Source organism: Panicum virgatum, chromosome 8N, assembly GCF_016808335.1.
Source record: "Panicum virgatum strain AP13 chromosome 8N, P.virgatum_v5, whole genome shotgun sequence".
Taxonomy (NCBI): Eukaryota; Viridiplantae; Streptophyta; class Magnoliopsida; order Poales; family Poaceae; genus Panicum; species Panicum virgatum.
In genome coordinates, this window is record NC_053152.1 from 27,028,457 (window position 1) to 27,048,362 (window position 19,906).

A 19,906-nucleotide genomic window follows, 5' to 3' on the forward strand; every position below is an offset into this window, starting at 1 on the left:
TGAGTACCTCGCCTGCGTGCTCCTGCCACCTAGGGAGGAAGAGGCCCCCGACCTCAGGACACTGGCGAAGGGAGGAGCAGCGCCGCGAGGGAGCCAGACGGAGGAAGCTGGCGGCAGCCGGCAGGCGAGCTGCAGGAGCAGTGCTGGGAGTGAGCCGGACAGAGCCACGGAGTAAGCTGGCAGCAGGCGAGCAGCAAGAGCGGCATCGAGAGGAACAAGTCCCGGTCCATTTTGTTTTTTTTGTCATCCCATTCGGCGGCAGGAGAAGGAAAGAATAGGCGGGGGGGCAATTTCGTCTTTTCGCATACCTTTCTATTAAAACTGGTTTTTATAAGAGGTGCATTGTCCAGGACCCAATTACTAAAGAACTTTAGTGTGTTTGGGCAAAGACAAATTTTTTTTGATGTGTTTCGGCAATAGACAACTTTTCTGAGTGCCCAGGACCTAATTTTACCATCATGCTTATCCAGTGTGAAACATTCAGCTGCGTGCCTCCCATCCTTGTTCGCACAGATTGTTTGCTGTTATCTCAAATATTGTTTTTAGGAAAAATCTAATGAACGACGAGTCGCGCCGTAACACTATTGCGTGACTGTTCAGCCCAAAAGGCCGCCAGCCTTTTTTTCCCCACGCACGCCGGCCTCCCCCAAAAACCAGGCCACACAGGCCACCACCTAGACCAAAAGAAAATCGGAAGTGCTAGCGCCCGGACGTCCGATCCATCGGACGCTCCGTCGCTGCACCGTAACATGACAAATTAATATCGATAACATATGAAAAAAACATCTGCAACAGTGAAAGTCAAAGCTTGCAACATTTAAAAATCAAATATATCTTTGCAACCGAAATCCAAGAAAAAATTCCCAACGCAACATTTGCACCATGTTTCTTGCAACATTCATCAATAACTTAGGGAAGAATATTGCAATATCAAAAACAATCATAATTGCAACATCTAAAAAATCATAATTGCAACATCAAATATTTAAGTAAACTTCTCACTGCAACATTTCTCAAATCAACCATTACGACATTCAAAAAATTCTACTGCAACACCATGCGGACCTCGTCGGGGAGCTCGCCGGCAGGGAGGTCGCGCCACCGGGAGCTCACGCCGCTAGGGGAGCTCGCCGGCTGGGAGGTCGCGCCGCCGGGAGCTCACGCCGCTAGGGGAGCTTGCCGGCAGGGAGGTCATGCCGTCAAAAAAGCTCGTGCAGCCTCGTGCGCCGTCGCACCGAATCTCCGGCGGCCACACTCACGCGCCACCACCCTGAAGCTTCGCCTCGGGCCACACCATCGGCAGGGCAGCACACCGACGGTGGAGGTTTGGCTGAGCTGCGTAGGCCGTCTGCCATTGATGGAGATGCATGGGGAATGGATCACAGCAGCAAGGGAAAAAGGAGAAGGAAACAGTGGTGGGCTGTGGCCGGATTTGAAAAGCCGCGCCTTGGCTCCAATGAAGAAAAAATTCGGGTCCGTGTCGCTCTATCATGTGGCTGCCGTCCAGCAACTAGCGTCCGATATTTTCTACCCATCGAACGTAAGTACGGAAGCATTACCGAAAGAAAATCGACGCCATCACCCCCACCAGCAGCGGCGAGCGGCGGAGCGGAGGATTTGCACGGGGGCCTCATGCTGACGGTCTGCGCAGCAGGGAGAGGAGGATGGTGGTGGCGACCATCATGCGGAGGCAGCCGCGGGCCGCACGAGAACCAGGCTTGAGCGGGGGAGCGGAATTCCCCAAGCCGAGCAGCAAGCGCGGGCATCGGAGGAGAGGAGCCGGCGGCGGGACGTGCGGCTTCCTCCGCAGGAAGCGCGATTTCCAACACCCAGTGCCCTTCTGCCGCTGATAAATCGAGGTACCCCACCCCCGCTCGTACCCTTGCGCTTCCTATGTGATCGAAGGTTAGATCCCATGTGCTCATCACGATCCCCGTGCTCTGTTGGATGCCATGAATAATGTTGTTGTAGCTACTGTTGGGCTTGGAAGGAAGAGATTAGTAGGAAGTAATTGGGAAAGGAATACTTCTTTTGCATGGCTATGTAAAATCTGTAACTGCAAATGCAAAAATCATATCATATCTTATTGATACTTCTAAAGCTGAAGTGAATTATTGCCATCAAAATGCCAGCCAGAAGCTTCTCTTAGAGAGATACTATTTTTGAGAGAACCCAATGGCTGGCACCCAACCTGTAGGGACAATTGAATGACGATAAACAACTCAACTAATGAATATTCTAGGTCAACTTACTATCTAATAGCTGTGTTAATTTCAGTAATATATAAAGTGTAAGGTTATGTGTTTTCCTGGTTTTTCTATACAATTTTCTCCTTGTTTGTTATACTTTTTTTTCTAGCACAGCAAGGAAATGGAAACTCGAAAATGATGAACCTGCTCTCTTTCTTTCTCTTATCTATGTGCTTTATCTGTTTGATCCTGACATAACTTGCTAGATTCATTTGTTGCATTCTGCAATTTTGATGCGGCTGGAAAAACAGAAGTAAAGTGCTATGTAATTTTGTTATGAGCGTGGTGGGATTGAGAAGATTGTGGAGGAAGAAGTGACGGCGGCTGGCGCGCTACAGTACCCGTGTGCTACAGTATCATCAGGTACTGTTCACGAGATGGCGGCTAGGGTTTGGGGGTCTCCCGGCTCCCTGAGGGAAGCCGAGCGATATGATTGCTCTTACTTGATTAGATTGATACATCTCCTCTCTTTATATAGAGAGATTTACTTGACCCCTAAGCAAGCGACTAATTAACTCTAATGGGCTAAGGCCCAATAGACCCTTGACTCCTCTAACAGTGTTTATAAAGAAACGAGGTAAATAACTGGGCCAAGCCCATCTAATCTCCTACACCTAGCCACTAATGGGCCTCCTCCTGGTGTACTGGACACCGGTCATAATAAATTTATTTTTTAAGAATCCGGAAAAAATACATCTATGATTCAGATGTGAATTTTATATTAAAGTTGCAAATTAGGTTCGCTATGTGTCAAATCATGAGAGTTGATGTGTCAGCTTGTGTCATGTGCGGATGTCAAAAAGTTCATTAGATGCTACTTTTCCATATTTTCTAGCAGCCGTGACATGGGGCATCAGGAACTATGTGTCATCTTATAGTGTTTCTTACCGGCAACCCATGAATAAATTATATCGCAACTTATACTTTTTGCTCCAGCAATCTATATTTAAATTAGTCTATTTATAGTCACACATAACTCTTAGAAGGGGAGCCTTGGCGCAGTGGTGAAGCTGCTGCCTTGTGACTATGAGGTCACGAGTTCAAGTCTTGGTACCAGTCTCTTGCAGAAATGTAGGGAAAGGATGCGTACAAAAAGACCCAGGTGGTCGGACCCTTCCCCGGACCCTGCACAAGCGGGAGCTATATGCACTGGGCTGCACTTTTTTATATAGTCACACATATAATTCTTAGAGGGAAGTTTATTTTGGATCATCAAGTAGCAACTTATTGAGCACACACCCTGCTGGGGATATTCAGCTATCAAGTGCAATTATATATCTTTTTATTTTTTTTTCAATATGGCATGTCAAAACAAACTCTAATGTATTGATATATCTTGTTCCCAAAGACAACAACTAGATGTCCTTCCAAAATATAAAATCCGGAAAGCTCACGGACCCCAAAATGATTACAGCATGCACCAACAACCTTAGAGGGAAGTTTATTTTGGATCAAGTAGCAACTTATTGAGCACACACCCTGCTGGGGATATTCAGCTATCAAGTGTATTTTTATATCTTTTTTATTTTTTTCAATATGGCATGTAAAAGCAAACTCTAATGTATTGGTATATCTTGTTCCCAAAGACAACAACTAGATCTCATTCCAAAATGTAAAATCCCGAAAGCTCACGGACCCCAAAATGATTACAGCATGCACTAGCAACCTATATGCTAACTTTATTGTCTTTCTTTTTACAAGCAAACTTATATAGGAACCTATGTAGCAACTTATAGTTTGTTCCTAGCAAGCAATGTGCACCAAACTTATTGTCTTTGTACTTTTTCTTTTTCAGGATTTTTGGAAAAAAAAGGGCCTGCAAAACTAACTCACCAAGTCACCATGATCAACCTAGTTTAAAGACTATCAAAAAGTACTCGTTGCAAGTTTTGAGTTTATGGCAACTTATTTTCTTTATTAGTGGCAACTTATTATCTTTGTAGTAGCAACCTATATAAAAATGAATGTGGCAACTAATGGTATTATTCTTTTTAACCTGTACATTGTAAAAGGTGTAAAAAAACATGGTAAAAGGTTCAGCAAACAAACTCAACAAGATCAATAGAAGTCTTGAAGATGATTAGAAAGATCTCATTAAAGTTGGTTTTGGCAACGAATTGGAAATCAAATGCAACTATATACCAGAGAAGTTGTCTTACTAGCTCATCAACATGCTTTTGACACAAAACAGATCTGAATTGGTGGTTACATTCAAAAAGAGCGGTTTCACTACTCCATTACTTCATTCCATGTTATATTTTATTTCTTTTTCACCAATGTATTATTTTCAATTCACAAATTAATTTTCAGCATGGTAGTGAACTACAATCGCGAACTTGATGACTCAGCTCCCTCTCCAAGACTCCAAGGAGACGAACTAGATCTTATTTTAGTGTTTCAAAGGCTGCAGAGTGAGCTCATGTAGCCTAGAAGTTATAAATAAAAATTCATGGAGAACACAAGAGTATAACAAGAATGAAATTATAATAGATAGACAATGCTACTGTAGATAAGTTGCCAACAGTCAGTTTTATAAAATGGCACATGATCTTTATGTAACTTGATCTTATATATATTGTAAAATGTAAATTCAATACAAATTACTTTGCAGTTTATACATAAGTAGCTACTCAGATCCCTATATAATTTGGTATATTATAACAACATTTAGGTTGCTCAACAATCTATATAAATTGTTACAATGGAAAGCATAAGTTGTTGTGTCAACTTATGTTATACTCATTTGAAGTGAATATGTCTATTTCTTATTGTTAACATCAGTGGTGACGGACTGAGGAGAGAGCATAAGGTGGTACAAGAGATACGTTATCACACTGTATAACTTAAGTTGCTACCTGTCTATGTGTAAATTTGTATTAGGCCACAAGGCGTTATACATTTGTATATAAGTTGCCATTTTATATTCAACATAAGTAGATAGTTATATAAAACGGTTTCAAAACATATCAAATATGGGTCTTATATTGTAGATCTTGTCGTCAGGTACACAATGGTGCAAACGAATTTGAAAACGGATGCTTGATGAGAGAACCATAGTAGTTCAAAGAAAATACATCTAACTTTTTGTGCCTGCATCAGCGACGATGTCAGTCGAAAGCCTAGTTTCCCAGAGTGCATGGCGTTGGGGACCAATCAGCCAATCAGGACCAACCATACCCGGGGAACAAGCTAGCAGGGAGGAGGAGGTGCGCTCCTGCGGTCCTGCCTGCCTGCTCAGGTTAGACGCGGTAGTACCGGATAGGGTGTCGCGCGTTATCCAGGTCCTTTTTTTCACCATCTCACGAGCTCTGGCGCTTTGCTGTTGTGCTAGTACCTAATACCGTAATCAAGAAAACAATGGTAGCATTTTGCAGATATCTTTGGTTCAGGGTTACACAGACATGAACCCGCGAGATCTGCACATGAATGTGTATGAAAACTGAGGACATCCAGCAGCTCAAAAGTTCAGTAAGAACGTGCCTATGTTCATCAGTTTTTATGAGTGGTTCTACTAGTGCAAGGAGCGGTTTACAACACGGGTGTCTAGGCAGTCCTGCTTTTTCTCAAAAGAATAAAGAAAGGAATAATCTTCTGAAAATGTTGCCTGCATGACCTCATAATGTTGCATTCAGTCCATGAGACACAAAACGAGATGTCTTTTTTAAAAGAAACACAAAACGATATGGTTACTGGAAAAGTTCAGTGCAGACCCTTCATCAATAAATAAATGATATAGACATATGAGTTCACGACTCAAAGCTATAATTCAGAAAACATTGGTTGAAATATCAGGTATGTCAGGATTCAGGAGTAAGTACAGGCTACAGACTAAACCAGCAACATCTATTATTTTTATCACTCAATAGAGATGAAAATGGTAGCTGCAACCAATGTCACTGCAAAAACCATTATCCCATCCAGACGACAACAGAGATGAAGATGATAACTGTAACTGAAACCAAAATGCTAAAACAAATTGCTTCCCGTCAGGATAATGCCTCCAACCGTAATAGAAGAAAACACTAGAGTTCCAAGTCTTCTGAAACTATCCCAATGAAGAAACAGCAGCCAACTCTCATGTCATTGCATCCGGAGAGATGAATCACCAAGTTGTTGTCTGTAGTCCTGCTGTCATATGCTTCTACGGTACAGGTACGACTGCATTCACCTTTGGGTGTCGCGTGTCTGCAACAACTGGATTATCAAAGTTAACAATATGAGTTTGGCAGAATGTCATGGATGATGTTACCGTTCAGCAGTTCCATAATCTAACATACATATTTTAATTGTAGAAAAAGAAAGTTTGCATTAAGTAGGAAAAGAGAGAGAAACAATCAGTAGAAAGATCACCACAGTTGGCTTACTAGTGAAACAATTGAAATTTCTGAATACTGTTTCAGATTACTCCTAAGCAAAGTTACCATTTCCTGAAGAACAAATTGGTATATAGTTAACTAAAAATAAGTACCCAAGAATTTGATTGTATGATTAGATGTGTTACAAATAATGCAAAATTCACTATATGTAATTCTGTCGTCATCAGTATGATATTATGATCTACTGAACATACCATACAACAACTATTTAACTTATTTCTCGCCGGACATTAAAAACAAACATTCAAAACTACAAAAGTGTTAGAAACAATGAGTTTTCATTCATAATCGGAAGAGGAGAAGATCAGATAAACAAGTCCTTGAGAGACCACTAAGAAAACTGCAAAGTTCTCACGCGGTGGGGAGAACAACGTTGCCCAAGGGGTGTTGACCGCGAGGAAGGCGATGACTAGAGGGGTCATCCGTGCACTGGGGCCGGCGCGCATGTACTGTGTGATGTTGAGTTCGTTGACACATAATGCCAATGGGACATCCACTGCCTGTCTGCCGGCGAGGTGCGGCGGCGCGGATCGACGAGGTGGCAGATCTTATCGCAATAGAGGTCGATAGCGAGGGCAACATGGTGTGTCTCAGCCATGAGCTTCTTGCAGAGGTGGGAGCCGATGAAGCCGCCAGCGCCAATCATGCAAATGGTGAGGGGCGCGGCGGGGTTGCTGCCAAGATCCAGGCAGATGGCCGCCGGTGAGGACGAGGGTGATGGGGAGGTGCGAATCGCCAGGCCGGCGAACCTAACAATATGAATATGATGATCTTTTTCTTTGAGTCAAATATTCATCTCACTATCTACTACACTATTTAAAAAGAACGAAGTCTGTTGACCCTCCCATGAGTCTGCCTCCTTTGCGTCTACCAACTCCATACCTCATCCGTTCGATCATAGATCTGCGCCTCTCTGCCCCGTTCCTTCCCAATCTGCCTCACCCTCCACGCCTCCCACCCCTGCCCAACGGCGGTTCCATCTTCCCCCCTCGCGCCGCCCTCTCTCTCTCCACCGCCTCTCCTCCCTCCATCCCAGACTTGCTTTGACCTGCGGCTACTCCACTCAGCTTCAATTTCTTCGGCGACTCGTGACGCGCACGTGCATGGGGGGCTACGTGCCCGCGGCGGAGGGCGGCGGCCGGGGACGAGGCGCTTGTCGTCTCCGCCATCGCCGCCTTCTCCGCGGTCATCACCGTCGCCACCTTCTCCGCGGTCATCGCCCTTGCCGTCATCCATTCGGCAATTAATACATGTACTGTTTAAAAAGAACGAAGTCTGATGACCCTGCCATGAGTTTGCCTCCTGTGCGTCTGCCAACTCCATACCTCATCCATCCGATCATACATCTGCGCCTCTCAGCCCCATTCCTTCCCAATTTGCCTCACCCTCTGCGCCTCCTACCCCTGCCCAATGGCGGTTCCATCTTTCCCCCCTCGCGCCGCCCTCTCTCTCTCCACTGCATCTCCTCCCTCCATCCCAGACTTGCTTTGACCTGCGGCTACTCCACTCGGCTTCAGTTTCTCCGACGACTCGCGACGCGCACGTGCATGGGGGGCTACGTGCCGGCGGTGGAGGGCGGCGGCCGGGGACGAAGCGCTTGTCGTCTCCACCATCGCCGCCTTCTCCGCGGTCATCGCCCTCGCTGTCATCCATTCGGCAATTAATACAGGTGGATTGATCGATCGATATCGTCGTTGAATGCGAGCAATGTGGATCTTGCGTGGGTGTTCGTCGTGGTTGCTGACGGCGGTGGGTGGTGTTTCTTGCCAGGCGTACGACGACGCGCTGCTGGGGCACCATCTGGAGCCGACGCCGTGCCGCCGTGGCACCCGTTCCCGCACGACAAGGGCCGGCCGTCGGGGCAAGGCCCTGTGGTGCGCGCCCTCCGTCGCCTGCCTGCCGCCGCTGTCGCTGCCTCGGATGCCGCCGGACGCGGGAAACAATGCCTCTCCGTCGTCGTCGGGGCCGCCAGGCGGCAAGCCGCCGCCACATAAGTGCCCGACCTACTTCACGGCCATCCTCTGCGACCGTACGCCGTGGCGCCGCACGGCCACCGGCAAGTTCGTGACCCGCGTGCTCCTCCTTCGCCCTCGCTCCGTGCCCCTGCTTCCTCACCCCAGCGCACATGCTCTCGAGGGCCACGTCCGAAACCGTTGGCGAGGGCCGGCGGATCCAGCTGCTGCGAAGGAAGGCGCGGTACCGCCGCCGCCGTTGGAGGTCGGGGCGGCCTATGCCGCCCGCTCTCCGGCCCTGCCGCCGCACCGGGGATGCTCAAGGTCGGGACACCTCGGTCGCGCCGTCCCCGACCGCCCGACGGTTCCCCGGCGGCGCGGTCGTGCCATCCCTGATGCTCCAGCCATTCCACCGTGCAGTTGGCTGATCTGCGGTTCAAGGTATACTACTTCAATCCTACTGTATCGAGTGCGGTTCAAGGTATACTACTTCAATCCTACTGCATCGAGTAAAACATGGCTGCTGCTTTTAACTGAAATCTACGATCTGGACTTTTGCAAGGATGTGCGATGGACCGCCATGCCGTCCATGGGAGCAATTGGTACGAGCAGATGCGGACCAGGTTAGGGTAGTCCAATTGGAATTTGCTTGTTACCTGAAATTCTGAATCCATTTAAGGTGTCCGATTTTCTCCGCTTGTTCATTTGTTGGAGGTAGTGGGAAGTAGTAAACAAGCTGCACCTGCACATCACCCGTACCAATGTGGGGTGCTTTTTTTTTATGCTTCAGGCCTTCAAGTTTTGTGCCCAAATTGTTTGGTGATTTTGCTCACTGGTTTCAGCTAAGAGGATGGAGGTCAAACGGTTTCAACAACGGTTTCAGCTAAAAACCCCAATGTCGGATTTTTCTCTCCACTATCTATTATGTCATTTCTTAGTTAACTTCCTGCAAACAGTGCCATGATAATATAAGTGCTTAAAGTTTTTGTCTTGTTATATATATGATTTATGAACCAGCAAATACTCAGCAATGGAGGCATAGTGAAACTCAAACAGAGGAGAAAACAACTAATAAACGGTTTCTAAAATCCAAGGGAATCCAGATCTGTTGGTATTCTTGATGCTTCTTCAGATTCCAAAATTATATGGATTCAGTGCGTTTTATGTTCTATATGATGCTGCACATAATTACCATTTGTATTTAGTGCTTAGTTCTTGTTATGTGACTAATATAAGTACAAGATAATTGGTTGAATATCATAATATATTAAAGATAAGAGGTACAGCAAGCCTGTCAAGGTGTCACAAAAAGGTACAAGGCTAACAGGCTACTTCTGAAATGATAGAACATCATGCTGACCCTCTCCTTTTTTTTTAGTTGTATTAATCATGAAGCATTGTACAGGAATACTATGTTCGTTTGCTAATAACCTCTTTTTTTGCTGATTGTCAGTGTGTTCTGGCTAGCTAGGTTGTTTGTTCATTTGAGTTTCTTGGAGTGTTCAAAATACAGGTAACAAGTTTTGGGATTTGTAAAGCATGCACTATAAATTCTGAAATTTCTGAATATAAATGTGTGATGAACTGAAGATTTCATTCATATATGGCTGCTTGGGATTTAACATTAATAGTTCAAATCTGTTTAATTGAAGCTGTGCAGTTCATGGAGATGGAGATACTGAGTGTTCATTTTTTACAAATCGCCACTGTCCAGAATAGAGAGGAGACGGCGACAGCACGCACGTGGCAGCATGAGCGATGGTTGACACTTTGTCAACCGTTCCCTCCGCATTTTGCTCCCCCGTCCCCTCCGCCCCACCATGCCCACTCGCAGCGGTGCTCCTCGCTGCTCACTTCCCCTCCTCGCCACGCTTTGCCCTCACCCTCCGCGCCAGCATTCACCGAGGGCATCAAGCAGCCGCTATCGGGCCCAGATGCGTCGCTGCTCAAGATTGACGAGCAACATGGTGGACCCGGCAAGCGGCAACCAGGACAGGTGCACTGTCCGCCAATGCTCGAGATACTGCCGTCGCGCAAGAGATGCCGAAGTACTATGTTGTACAGCTTGGCACTGCCGTCCCTCCTCGCCGAAGGCAGCAGCAAGCAGCGTGCAGGGTGTGGTCATGCCCATGAGGGCAGTGGCGCAAGGAGCAGGCATCCCGTCCTCTCTTCCTCCACTCGGAGCAAATATCTAGAGGTAAAGAACTATCTGCAAATTTAGGTGTTTCGCTCCCTCTCTATCGCGTTCTTTCCCTCCCTGCCTTCTTCAGATTCTTGGTCTCAGCATCCAGTACTTGGTACCAAATATTTAGATTGTAGATGTATTCACGAGACACCATTATGATTTCCCCCTATCCACTACAACGTATTCTTTATATGATGAGTTAGCTTTTTGTTGCAAGACTAATGATCTATTGTATTTTTGTTATGCAAAATTCTTTTTGCATTTATTAGGTTGCGGGCATTTTAGTTAGTTTAACCATGCATCCATCTTATTTTATTCTGGTAGCAGGGTGCATTCAGCGAGAAGCTCTGTTAATGGCGAATTGAAGTGCAAATTGATAGCTCCAATCTTGAGGTCCTCAAAAAAGAAGATTTGAATATTATTATGTGGTAACCTGAAATCTGATTGAAAATTTGAATCATCAAATGCAATTTTTTAATGTGCTGATTCTTTCTTCATTGCATTTGCTTAATTGCAGCTGTTTAAGTGTTGAAACGGCATTCTATAAAGGCTATTGCAATGGAATGTTAATTTGGATCTACTCGTCGCTTTTTCCAAGTTGTATTGGTTCCCATATGAACGTTAGTAGGGGATTTTTAAGGAAGAACATGGTAAAATATTGTTTAATGAGTTACGGTGGTTTTCTGTTCTTTCTCTGAACTAGATTAGTTGGCCTTTTCAGTTTGAGTGCTAACTTGACTTCAATTTTCTGCATATAGACTCATTTATTTGCTTCTCTGTGCCTTAGTTTGATGGCCATATTCTGCCTGGGCTTTGCTTATTAATGCCAGGCATGGAGCTCCTTTGGCTTGTCCTACAAAGGTTGCAGATTCGAAAGTGGACCCGGACAGTGGAAACGAAGTGGTGCTGTTCATCAACAGCATGCAATTGATAAAACTCCTTTATTTGGTGAGGAATAAACCAAAATTCCAATGGTACCAGTCTAGCATATTAATGTGGTATTAATTGAAATGCATTGTCATAAAAGAATTAAGAGATTATACTTCTCGATCTAAATTGGAATTTAGGAGTAGGGATTCCTGAAAATGGTTCTTATTCTTAACTTTTTTTATCTTTGAATTCAGAGTGTAGTTTAATGGCAACCTCCTGAGTATCCTTCTTATTACAGTTGTAGATTTCCGGGACATATGCTCTTAATATATATTTTTTCTATTCATCAGTGTTACGTTCATTGCTGACTTTCTTTGATGGAGTGATGTATATCTTTGTCTGCTTCCATTTGATAGGCAAACGACACCAAATCTGGAGAAGTCATATCTGTGTTGTGTTCCTCTTCATCAGCTTTAAGAGGTCAGTACTTGTTGAACCTCTTCTAAAGGTAGTTAACTATTATGCTATTTTTACTGGATATTTATGTGAAGTGAATAATCTTGATTTCCTATATTGATGTTGTTTTTTCAGGCAAAGAGATCTTTAGCATAGACCCAGATAATAGGGGCATGCGAGGGTCATTTTTTTTTTGTTTTTTAGAAATCAAATAGTTCTTTTTATACTGATAGACATTTATTTTTACATTATTTTAGTAGCATGAAGTATCTCAACTCTACGATATTTTATCCGATTCACTCATTTTTGAAGAGTGATTAATTTGTTTGATTCAAAATGCAGTTCTTTGTGAAAGACTACTGAACATAGGCAACAACAATAACAACATAGCCTTTTGTCCCAAACGAGTTGGGGTAGGCTAGAGATGAAACCCAAAAGACACAAAGGTCACTGTTCAGGCACGTTGATAGCTAGTCTCCAAGCGCTCCTATCCAAAACTACCTCTTCAGAAATATTCCAATCCTTAAGGTCTCTCTTAACCGACTCGTCCCAAGTCAATTTAGGTCTACCTCTACCCCTCTTTACCTTATCGACACGCTTTAGAACCCCACTACGCACCGGCACCTCAGGAGGCCTCCGTTGGATATGTCCAAACCATTTCAACTGATGCTGGGTAAGTTTCTCCTCAATTGGTGCCACCCCTACCCTTACCCGAATAACTTCGTTCCGGATTCTTTTCCTTCTTGTGTGCCCGCAAAACCACCGCAACATCCGCATCTCTGCTACACTCAGTTGCTGAACATGTCGCCTTTTTATAGGCCAACATTCAGCACCGTATAACATCGCCGGGCGAATGGCTGTCCTATAGAACTTACCTTTTAGCTTTTGTGGCACCCTCCTGTCACAGAGGACGCCAGAAGCTTGACGTCATTTCAACCAGCCAGCTGAGATTCTATGCCTAACATCTTCATCAATGTCGCCATCCTTTTGTAGCATCGATCCTAAATACCGAAAAGTATTCTTCTGGGCCACCACTTGCCCATCGAGACTAACATCTCCACCCTCATGTCTAGTCGCGCTGAAATTGCACATCATGTACTCGGTCTTGGTCCTACTAAGCTTGAACCCTTTCGACTCTAACGTACGTCTACACAGCTCTAACTTCCTATTAACCTCTGCCCTACTCTCGTCAACTAGCACCCAATCATCAGTAAAGAGCATACACCAAGGGATATCACCTTGTATGTCCTTTGTGACCTCATTCATCACCAAAGCAAATAAATAAGGGCTCAATGCTCACCCCTGATGTAGGCCTATGTTAATAGGAAAGTCGGTGGTGTCGCCATCACATGTCCGGACAAACGTCATCGCATCCTTATACATATTCTTGATGAGGGTATTGTCATACGCCTTCTCGAGGTTAATAAACACCATGTGCAAGTCCTTCTTCTGCTCCCTATAACTCTCCATCAATTGTCGTATTAAGAAAATCGCCTCCATGGTCGACCTACCAGGCATGAACCCAAACTAATTTTGGGTCACACTTGTCTCTCTTCTTAGGCGGTGCTCGATAACCCTCTCCCATTGCTTCAGCGTATGGCTCATCAACTTAATTCCCTGGTAGTTAGTACAACTCTGAACATCTCCCTTGTTTTTGAAGATCGGTACTAATATACTTCTCCTTCGTTCTTCAGGCATTTTGTTTGACCGAAAAATGAGGTTAAAAAGGTTAGTTAACCAAACAATCGCTCTGTCACATAGGCATCTCCACACCTCAATGGGAATACCATCAGGGCCCATTGCTTTACCTCCCTTCATCCTCTTCAAAGCCTCCCCAATCTCTGCCTCCTGAATTCTCCTCACGAAGCGCCTGTTGGTAGCGTCAAAAGAGTCATCTAACTCAAGGGTAGGCCCCTCATTCTCCCCATTAAACAACTTATCGAAGTACTCTTGCCATCTGCCCTTGATCTCCTCATCCTTCACTAGAAGTCGATCTGTCCCATCCTTGATGCATTTAATTTGGTTGATGTCCCTTGTCTTCCGCTCATGGATCCTAGCCATCCTATAAATGTCCTTCTCCCCTTCCTTCGTGCCTAGCCGTTGATACAGGTCATCATACGCCTTACCCTTTGCTACACTCACAGCTCGCTTTGCAGCCCTCTTCGCTAATTTATAGCCCTCAATGTTGGCTGTACTCCTGTCAAGGTGGAGGCGCTTGAAACATTCCTTCTTCTTCTTCTTAATATCCCTTTGCACCTCGTCATTCCACCACCAGGTGTCTTTCCCTCCCTGTTTGCCTCCCCTACTTATGCCAAACACCTCTGAGGCCACCTTTCGAACACATGTTGCCATCTTTAGCCATATGTCGTCTGCATCTTCTCCTTCTTCCCAAGGCCCCTCACCTAGCATCCTCTCCTTAAACGTTTGTGCCGCTTCCCCTCTAAGCTTCCACCACTTCGTTCTCGCAATCTTGACACGTTTGTCCCGGTGGACACGTACCCAAAAACGAAAATCAGCCACCACTACTGAACATAGGCAAGGATAAGAAAACCACGGTAAAAGGTTAAGAAGCACGGAAACAAGTTAGGCGGATGTCGGTCCTTCCTGCCCCCTCTCTTCTCCCTCCTGCTAGGGAAATCCAATATGTTCATGCTTTGATTCCTCCGTTGCCCATCGATTCCTACGCTCTGCTCAGCTCCTCTTCGCCCTGTGCTCGATTTAACACCCCGTTTCAGAGCCAGGGTGCCATGGTTTCTTTCACTGTACATGCCTCTTTGGATCTCTGTTTTGATTCCAAAAGCAAGATGGAGCAGCGCCTCAACAGCTCCAGTGAGCCTCCGCCAGATCCCCCGCCCCCGGCCCCACCTCATCCCGCTCAATCCTCAGCTAGCCCATGCATTCAACGCTGGGATCTACCCTCTCCACCAATTTCCCCCCTTTCATCAGATCCTACCTCTCTAGTGGTGGATCCATGGTTCTCTTGTGAAGCCGCTGCTGTGGAGCTTCTTGTCCTGATGAAAGTAGACTCCCTGTTCATGAAGGTGGCAGATCCAAAAGGCACATCCAAAGAGGTTTGTCTGGAAGCTGTTCAAGAAGACATAGCCAAAGCTCGACTTCACTCTTTGGCTCAAGATGAAGCTGTTTCCGATGAGGCTCCGGCACCAGCCTGTAAGGTGCCATGGGTGCCATGAGTCTACTGTCTTGGAACTGTAGAGGAACTGGCGGGAGCCTTTGCAGCCCTAAGATGCTTCACCTCTCCCGCTTGATCGCGTCTACTAAGGCCCAGGTAATTTTTATTTCAGAAACTAGAAACAAAAAAACAACAAAAACTAATCTTGTCAATAAATTTGCTCTCCATGATGCTCACATTGTCCTGGCTGAGGGCCTTGCTGGAGGCCTTTGGCTGCTTTGGAAACTGGATGTGTTCCAGCAAGTAGAGAAGTCTAGTTCTAATGTTATCCTAGCTACTTGTATGTATAAGCCAACTACAACTAAATTTCTGTTAGCTTGTGTGTATGGTGATCCCTATCATAGAAGAACAAGAGCCATTTGGAGAGAAGTTTGTTCTTTTGTCATTCAATATCCAAATGTTCCTGCAATTTGTATGGGGGATCTAAATAATGTTATGCATCCTAATGAAAAATTTGGTCCTAGACCTGTTAATGTTGCTCGTATATCTACTTTTTGCTGGTTGGTTAAAGATTGTGGTTTGGTTGATTTGGGCTTTTCTGGCCCGGCTTATACTTAGTGCAACAAACATTTCAATACTAATCCAACTTTTGAGCGCCTTGATAGAAGTTTAGGGAATGCAGAATGGTGTGCAGCCTTCCCTTCTACTGTTGTCTTCCACTTACCCATGATGATAAGTGATCATGCACCCATCTTAATGGCTCTGCAGTCCTCCCGAGCAAAACCGAGAAAGCCATTCAGATTTGAGAACTGGTGGCTCATGGAAGGGGACTTTCAGAGAGAGGCTTCATCCAGTTGGGCTAAATCGGCTGCTAGATCTTTTGATCTCAAAACAAAATATCTAGCTTCAGCTTTGTTGAAATGGATAAGGAAAAAGCCAAGCATCTGCTCTCAACTTGAAGTCATTGAAAAAAGTATCAACCAAATTCAAGCAAGTCAGCCAGCACAACAGGATCATGATTTGGAAAAACATCAGATACAACAACACCATAATATTTTAGAAAAGCAGGCAGAGTTTCACAAACAAAGATTCAAGAAGTTGTGGACTTTGGAGGGGGATAGAAACACACATTTCTTTCAGCAAGCCATCCTGAAGCGAGCAAGAAGAAACAGAATTGTATACCTGACTGATGATCAAGGCCAACCCCTTACCACTCATGATCAGATTGCTGCCTGCTTCAATAATAATTTCAAGGCTTTGTTTACATCTCAACTTCAACAACAACAAAATTCTGGGACATCAGTGGCCAATATTCATGAAACACCAACTACTGATTCTTTCTTGGACTCAATTCCTGATAAGAGATGCAGCTCCAGGACCAGATGGATTCAATGTGGCTTTCTATAGAGCAGCATGGCCGTGGATTGGAGATGATGTCACTACACTTGTTCATAACTTCTACAGAACAGGTACTCTACCACCTGAGATTAATAAAACTTTTTTTTGTCCTTATCCCCAAGAAAAATGCTCCTGTGCTTCCTCAGGATTTTAGACCCATCAGTCTTTGCAATGTTATATACAAAGTTATTGCTAAATCTTTGGCTGATAGAATCAAACCTCACTTGCCTAATAAAATACACTTGTCACAGTCAGCTTTCATTCCTGGTAGGCATATCTCTTCTAACATTATCACAGCTTAGGAAATCACTCATACTTTTGGCCTCTCTTCTTGGAAAAATAAAGGCTTCCTTCTTAAAATTGATCTAGCTAAAGCCTTTGATAGGATTGAGTGGAGTTTTATCACTTCTGCTTTGTCAAGGAATGGTTTCCCTTCTCATGTTGTTACTTGGATAAAATCTTGTATCTCCACTCCCGAATTTTTTGTTCTGGTCAATGGTCAACCTTCTACCTCCTTCCTTTCGCAGAGACGAGTTAGACAGGGTTGTCCTCTTTCATCCTACCTTTTTGTCTTGGCTATAAATGAACTCACCATGCAGCTTCAAGCTGCTTTGCAATCTAATCAACTTGCAGGAATCAGTCTGGGACCAGGATGTCCACCAATATATTCTCTTCTGTTTGCTGACGATCTCCTCATATGTGGAAAGGCCTCTTTAACAGAAGCGCATCTCATTAGATCAATTCTTCAAAGTTTCTGCCAGATCTCGGGTCAGACTCCAAATTTGTCAAAATCATCGATATTGTTTAGTAAGTAGGTGGATAATCAAACAAGACAACAGGTGCAAAATCTTTTTTCTTGTCCCTCTGATGACAAGCCAATGTACTCATCTTGGTCATCCAATAATTTTCTCATATAAGGATAGAAGCCAAGCTTACAATTTCATTCTAAGCAAATTCAGGGCTAAATTGATAGGTTTAAAGGCAAACAAGTTGAATCACGCAGGTAGAATCACTTGCATCAACTCTGTTTTAGCTTCTATCCCTATTTATTATATGCAGAATATCCTATTCTCAAAAGGCTTTATTGAGAAGATTTAACTCTATTTTGAGGCGGTTTTGGTGGCAGGGACAGGGAGTTCAAGAAGAGAATAGTTCGAATCCTTTCCACTTTCGGGCTTGGGCAGATAACTGCCAACCTAAAAGTGAAGGTGGCCTGGGAATTCGAAATTTGCTTGATGTTAATAAAAGTTTAGTTTTCCACTCGGCCTGGTTAATTGCTTCCAACAAGGACCCTTTTTTTGACTGGAGTGTTGAAATCGAAATACTATCCAAGGACTTCTTTTTGGAAAGATCCCACTCATTGCACAAAGTCAGCCTTTTGGTCATCTATTTTACAGGTCAAAAAAATATTGCACCATAACTCTATTTTACAGATCAATGCAGGTAATAGCAACATCTGGATAGATCCTTGGTTCGAAGGTTGGGAAGACATCCATAGCAGCTTGAATTTATCTCATAATACACAAAATCTGCATAATCAGGTATCTGAGTTGTGGGATCCCCATCATTTCTCTTGGAACGCAGCTACAGTGCTCTCTACCTTTTCTCAACCTGTTGCATACCAGATCCTTCAAACTAGTAAAGTTCTTTTGTCTGACCCAAACAATTTATGTAGGAAACCTTCAACTCAAGGATCTTGCATGACTAAGGAGGCGTATAAATGTCTGCGCAGCCAAGCAAATCATATTCTTCCTTCCACAAGTCCTAGACACATTTCTCCACCAGCTCTCCTCATCCTTAACAAAACCTGGAAGCATAAAACTATTCCTCCCAGAATCAAGGCCTTCACTTGGAGACTCCTTAGGCACTCTCTGGCTATAGGTTTACGAGCGGGTCTTCTAAGCAATAACATTGACAAGGCTTGCAAGATGTGTGGTAAGATTGAAAATGATTTCCATCTTTTCTTTGAATATGATTTTGCCAGATCGGTCTGGTTTTCTGCAGATCCTCCGCCGCGGGCTGAATGTCTAACGCCAGAGAATGATGTTCTTCAAGGAACGCTGCACGCTATCCTAACAACCTCCTTTTCCGATTCTCTTTTGCAACAAGTCCTCACAAGATTGTGGTACCTATGGAAAGCTCGCAATGATTTGAGATTTAATAATAAAAAGTGGTATGTTCATAGGGTGGGCTTTGAGGTGATGGCTGACATAACAGCTTCTTCTCCTCTTGATTCAATTATGCCTACTTTCAGGAGTTCGCGAATTCCTGCACCTCAAGCACATAGGATTCAGCCTTTCAGACCTCAACAAGCCTTGTTAACCAGTGTGAATCAAATGAACTCTTTTTCTCTGCCTACATCTTTTTCTGTGCAGGAGCATCTACAAATAAGGATCATGTCTTTGTTGGCCGCAGGCTGCTCAGACATAGCGATTGATCCAGATAGAGCAGGGGTTGGATCAAAAGTCACAGGTATGGGAGTGTTCCTGGATCTTAGGAACTCTTCTTATGCTTGCCGTGTTCATATCACAGCAAGGGTGTAGGTCCCAACGGTGATTCTAGGAGAGTTGGAGGCCATCTTTTGGGGAGTCAAATGTACTGCTGAACTGCTTTCAGAACCTTTCTGTTGGGGAACTGATAGCCTTCTGGCTGTTTAGTACATGCAGAAGGATCTTCATCAAGTACCTTGGAGGCTCAGAGCCAAGATCTCTCAACTCAAATTGCTTCAAAGGAATCATCCATTCCAGGTGATGAAGGTTTCTAGAAGACAGAATGCAGAAGCTCATTGTTTAGCTAGACAAGCTAAAGCATCTTTATCAACTACTTCTACTGTAGTTTTGTGCAATACTGCTGCTCATGGGCCTTCCTGCCCTGTTATAGCTGTACTCTTGAATGTACTCCAGGGGCCTTTAGATCTCCTGAATGTATGTTGTTCTAATTAATAAATAAGCATGTTGCTTTTCAAAAAAAAACATAGGCAAGGATCAACAAAGTGCAAAATCAATTCAGTAAAAGAAAGTTTTTAATCATATAATGCAATTTATTTTGCAATTGTGAAATCAGAATTAGGAGGAGGGTGACATATGGGGTTATGAGATCCTGAAATAAGTCGATAGTTAGCTTCCCTTTTTCTATGGAAAAATATAAGTATGTTTGTTTTGAAAATACTTTAAATTTGATACTTGAAAAGCTTGCTATTGAGAATAAATACATTGTGGCACCTTTCACAATTTGCATAACTTTTATAAAATAGTAGTAGTTTCGAGTTGCACTCGGTGAAGGGTTCTACC

General features: G+C 44.2%; 2 protein-coding genes and 1 long non-coding RNA gene across 5 annotated transcripts; all 3 read left to right on the forward strand.

Annotated features, from left to right (window-relative positions):
• Window positions 1–1,001: 1,001 nt before the first annotated feature.
• Window positions 1,002–12,465, forward strand: LOC120686035. Of its 3 annotated transcripts, XM_039968193.1 has the most exons (11): window positions 1,007–2,612; window positions 4,045–9,058; window positions 9,140–9,200; window positions 9,420–9,474; window positions 10,031–10,090; window positions 10,230–10,774; window positions 11,090–11,190; window positions 11,280–11,412; window positions 11,550–11,710; window positions 12,049–12,112; window positions 12,431–12,465. In XM_039968193.1, the coding sequence occupies exons 2-6, from the start codon at window positions 8,324–8,326 to the stop codon at window positions 10,294–10,296; spliced, it is 978 nt and encodes a 325-aa protein (XP_039824127.1). In that variant the 5' UTR covers window positions 1,007–2,612; window positions 4,045–8,323; the 3' UTR covers window positions 10,297–10,774; window positions 11,090–11,190; window positions 11,280–11,412; window positions 11,550–11,710; window positions 12,049–12,112; window positions 12,431–12,465. The 3 variants fall into 3 exon arrangements, with proteins under 3 accessions (XP_039824129.1, XP_039824126.1, XP_039824127.1); XM_039968195.1 differs by lacking the exons at window positions 11,550–11,710; window positions 12,049–12,112; window positions 12,431–12,465 and having other exon boundaries at window positions 1,002–1,859; window positions 4,560–9,058; window positions 11,280–11,534; XM_039968192.1 differs by lacking the exons at window positions 11,550–11,710; window positions 12,049–12,112; window positions 12,431–12,465 and having other exon boundaries at window positions 1,006–1,859; window positions 11,280–11,534.
• A 2,008-nt stretch (window positions 12,466–14,473) lies between these two features.
• On the forward strand, window positions 14,474–17,135 carry LOC120686036. Its single transcript, XM_039968196.1, has 2 exons — window positions 14,474–15,374; window positions 15,987–17,135. The coding sequence occupies exons 1-2, from the start codon at window positions 15,267–15,269 to the stop codon at window positions 16,623–16,625; spliced, it is 747 nt and encodes a 248-aa protein (XP_039824130.1). The 5' UTR covers window positions 14,474–15,266; the 3' UTR covers window positions 16,626–17,135.
• Window positions 17,136–18,747: 1,612 nt separating this feature from the next.
• Window positions 18,748–19,588, forward strand: LOC120686037. Its single transcript, XR_005679934.1, has 3 exons — window positions 18,748–18,941; window positions 19,032–19,088; window positions 19,160–19,588. It is a non-coding gene; the product is annotated as an uncharacterized LOC120686037 (long non-coding RNA).
• The last annotated feature ends 318 nt before the right edge of the window (window positions 19,589–19,906 follow it).

What these genes read in the sequence shown, in the direction of transcription:
- LOC120686035 (XM_039968195.1), top strand. Translation starts at nt 8,324, where the DNA reads ATGCGAGCAATGTGGATCTTGCGTGGGTGTTCGTCGTGGTTGCTGACG. An exon ending in TGTATCGAGTGCGGTTCAAG is followed by an intron (nt 9,059 to 9,139) that starts GTATACTACTTC and finishes GACTTTTGCAAG; the next exon opens with GATGTGCGATGGACCGCCAT. An exon ending in TTGGAGTGTTCAAAATACAG is followed by an intron (nt 10,091 to 10,229) that starts GTAACAAGTTTT and finishes GTTTAATTGAAG; the next exon opens with CTGTGCAGTTCATGGAGATG.
- LOC120686036 (XM_039968196.1), top strand. Translation starts at nt 15,267, where the DNA reads ATGGGTGCCATGAGTCTACTGTCTTGGAACTGTAGAGGAACTGGCGGG. An exon ending in TCGCGTCTACTAAGGCCCAG is followed by an intron (nt 15,375 to 15,986) that starts GTAATTTTTATT and finishes ATGGCTCTGCAG; the next exon opens with TCCTCCCGAGCAAAACCGAG.